The sequence below is a fragment of the Phaethon lepturus genome, unplaced genomic scaffold (assembly GCF_000687285.1).
Source record: "Phaethon lepturus isolate BGI_N335 unplaced genomic scaffold, ASM68728v1 scaffold31539, whole genome shotgun sequence".
Classification (NCBI taxonomy): domain Eukaryota; kingdom Metazoa; phylum Chordata; class Aves; order Phaethontiformes; family Phaethontidae; genus Phaethon; species Phaethon lepturus.
In genome coordinates this window covers 16,210-20,107 of record NW_010563292.1, presented here as the reverse complement: position 1 = coordinate 20,107, position 3,898 = coordinate 16,210, and the positions used below count along the sequence as shown (strand labels likewise).

The 3,898-nt window shown below is 45.4% G+C and overlaps 1 protein-coding gene across 1 annotated transcript; it reads left to right on the top strand.

The window, feature by feature from the left end:
• Positions 1–269: 269 nt before the first annotated feature.
• On the top strand, positions 270–2,521 carry PEX11A (peroxisomal biogenesis factor 11 alpha; the record flags this gene model as incomplete). The annotated part of the gene is made up of 2 exons (XM_010294534.1): positions 270–385; positions 1,956–2,521. Coding segments are annotated over 2 exons (682 nt in total), but the record flags the coding sequence as incomplete, so codon positions are not given.
• Between the last annotated feature and the right edge of the window lie 1,377 nt (positions 2,522–3,898).

Genomic DNA, 3,898 nt, shown 5'->3' with positions numbered 1-3,898 from the left:
CCCGCCTCGGGCGGGAGAGCTGCCGGTCCCCCCGGGCGGGCAGCAGCTGCTCTGCTGCCGCGCTGGTCCCTTGCTGCTCGCCGCTGTGCCTGTCCTCAGCCGCCCTGCTGTGCTCCGGCCCCTTCCCGCGGGTGTAACTCGCCCTGGCCCTGCGAGAGTGCGAGAGGGGTGACCTCAGGCTGGGAAAGAAACGCTGCCCTGCTGCTGCCATTCCTGTGAATTGTCCATGTTTCACCTGTGTACCATTTTCCTCATTTTTTCCATTCCAGAGCCACTCAGTACACATGCATGTTGCTTAGCTATTTAATAGAGCATAAGGCTGATAAAGAGAAGCTGGTAATGAAGCTCAAGCAGTTGGAATCTAGCATGAGCTCTGGCCGGAAAAGTAAGTACCGGGTGTCTAGAGGAATAAGCCCTTCTTCACTTGCTCCTTCCAGCAAAACAGCTCCTGGCCTTGCATTTTCTGTAGTTAACTTACCTTGAGCCACAAAACCTCTTTTAGTATAGTCACAAAATTGTCAATAGGCCTTATCCCTGCCTTGGCTTGCCAGGCTAGATAGGGCCAAATAGACATTTATTTACTTCCTCAGCCTCCTCTCCAATCAGGCCATCTGAATTATTGCTGGGCCAACTAGAGAAATAAATTAACGGTCAGCTGCTGCTGCAGAGATCAAGTTGTCATCTCTGTTCAAGGACAGATCACAGAGTTATGATCCAAGGCTGGCTTACTGCGCTCTCATTAGTCCTTCCAGCTAATGGGTTGAGACTGCCTAGCGTTAAAGATCATCGTCCCAATAAAATCACGTCTGAAGGACCATCCTTCAGTATAGCTTTTTATATCCTAATTCACATATTAATTTTCTTTAGCATTTATACTCTACTAAATCACATACCCTTCCATACTTTTCTCATAGTCTAACCATTTGCATCACTTCATTCTGTGTCACAATTGCATCTGTTATGGTTGTGCTGTTGCTGTGGTCGTATAGCTTGCTTTCGGGTTGATCTTTCACCTACTTATCAATTGCTCAATCCTGGAACAACCTCAGTATATGAGGCAAATATTCTAATTTAATGTGTTATCATGGATTTGTTTTATTATTCCAGTTAGCTCCAGAGTATTGTAATTTCTAGCAGAGGCCAGCTGGTTTATCAGCATAGCTGTAATTCTCTTGCTTCTGCTAAACAAATCACTAATAGATGTCAGACCTAAATTCAGGACTCCTGCAGTTCCACTAAGCTTGGGTGCTGCCAACATCTGTCACTGTGACAGTGCAGTAGGTTATGAAAAGTATTTTGCATAATATTATATTAACATTTGCGAGGAGAAACCTAAACTGTGCAGCGGATTAAATCAGGCTTGCTCTATATTAGAGCTTGAAATGGAATATACTGTTCCTGCTTGCAGGGAACTACGTGTATCTCTGACAAATTCATGGCTGAGGAAGGACTTGGGTCTCAGTGTGCTCGGCATGTGAATCACCAGCTTTCACAGAAGCTTAGGAAAGTTGTAGCTCATGGTTGCAACGGGGTTAGTGCACTAACGTCTCCAGTCCACAGAGTTAAGTGAAATCCAGTGCAGCGTACAGCTGAAATCGGAGGCTCTGTTTGCGTCACCATTTTGCTGACACTGACTCTTTCAGGGCAGTTGGTGATACTGGTGCAGAAGGCACTGAGAAGAGAGTGGCAGGAGAAGGCTACAAGTCCTGGCTATTGACAAAATTTGTGTGTAGGTCCTGGGCCGGTGCATGACAGAACTGAGATGTTTACACCCTTTTCCTCGCTAATACTAGCTTCACACACTGTGAGAAGATGACGCTTAAGCATACAAATGCCCAAAGCCCACTAAGGTTTATAAAGTACATGTGGACAGTGACATGCCAAGTTGTCCTGTGTAGAGCTCTGCCTCTGCGGTAAAGGCCAGGCCATGCTAACATTTGTGGGATTTCTTGCAGTGTTCAGACTGGGCAACATGGTACACGCCTTGGTAGCAGCCAGGAGAACTACACAGCTGCCAGATGTGGTTCCTCGCGTCTGCCTTACAGCCTCCAATCTGACCCGTGCCCTCTACTTCGTCTGCGATGCGGTCCTGTGGTTGAAGAGCGTTGGGCTCCAACCTGACGTTGATAAGCCAAAGTGGCGAAATTGGGCTACCAAGTGTTACTACTTTTCACTGCTGATGAATCTAGCCAGGGACTGGTATGAGATCTCCTGGAGGCTGGAACAAGCTGTACAGGAAGAAAAGACAAAGGAGAATTCCTTCTGGGACAAACACAATCAGGAACTAAACTGTGTGAAATGTGATGGTTTGCACGTTTTTTTCCTCCTGCTGTTTCAGATACTGAAAAGACATCCTCCTTTGCTGCTGGACTTGGTGAAGAATCTCTGTGATCTCTCAGGTCCTCTGGATACGCTAGGCATCTACAAGACCAACCCAGGAGTGATTGGTTTCTGTGGCATACTCTCCTCCCTGGTGGGGATCCTCACATTAGCAAGCCCACATCTGAAGCTGAAACAGTGATGTAAAAGGAGCTGCATAGTATGCAGCAAGCCAACGGTTTTGATCCTCTGATAGGTTTTTATCCTCCATATGGCACTTTCAAAATGAACATGTCTCACAGTAACCTCAAGATTAATTTTGTTCTCTGAATAAGTGAATTCTACCCTTTTTCCTTCCCTGTGTCTTTGCAGATAAGTTTGGTGCCGTGACACACTCCTTGATGGAGTGGAGATGGGAGAAGAAAAAGCAGTATTTCACAATCAGAAACAGGACTTGGAACATGGCTGCTAGATAAGAAAATACTGATGTTCCTATATTTTAATACAGGGTTGTGAAATAGCTGCATGGACAACTGTAATAGGTATATGACTTGTAACTAATCGTGTTTACACTGGAAAACTGGAATTCACCAAAGGTTCCTACAGTCAGATTTTCTATAGTGGGCTCAGGCAAGTTAGGAGCTGCAGTTAAAATGTCCTGAAGTCAAGGGCAAGCGTTCTGATGGGTTTGAGTTCATGGATCCTGTTATCTGTAGCCAGTGGGTTGAATTCAGTGTGATGGTAACTGAAGAGTGGTATGATCCAACATTCGCATGATCTCTGTGTCACATGTACTGGTGACTCTGGATCTGTAGTCTAGTCAGTGCCAACTTGTGTCCCAGGAAATCAGCACTTCTTTTTCCTCAATAATGTGAGCCAAGGACCATTGGCCATTGAGTCTGACTTCTCCAGCAGGCCATGGCTGAGTGTTTTGGTGAAGGACAGCGTGGGAAAGAAGATTGTCTGAATGCTGATGATGCTGTGATTTGTAGAGAACTGGGTTTCCAAAGCTGTGAATCTGGAACCACTTACAAGCACTAAATTTCCCATTACACATGCACCTTAACTACCAAACCCCTGTGATTTCAAGTGCAATCATTTTCCATTAACCATATTGTGATAAGGAGCTTGTTTTGCTGTTCTAATTTTACGTGAAAATTCCAGTAAAATAAGGAGCTTTGGAACCTGCAGTTCAGGAAAGAAGCCTGGCTTGGAACTCATTGAGTCAGAAAAACTGCAAGGGTGTGTTTCTAGTTGTGTAAGTTCCCAGAGGAAAGGGAGTGGAGTTGGTCATGATAATATCAGAATCCCCTGTGAGAAGAAAAGCTTATTACTGGATTTGGGCATTCATCGTTTATATTTTCCTACTTGGTCCTCCCTATCCTTTCCTCCCATGAGCACAAGATTTCTTGTGTGTTCCCTCACTGCTCGAATGGGTTCTACCATTTGAAAATCCCTTACGTTTGCCCTGCAGCTGCGTTGTTATTGCTCATCACTTACCTCGCTGGGAACGACTGCCTGGCAGTTTAGTCTAGGTTAAAGGGGAAATGCTGTGTCCAGCTGTCTAACAGTTACATGG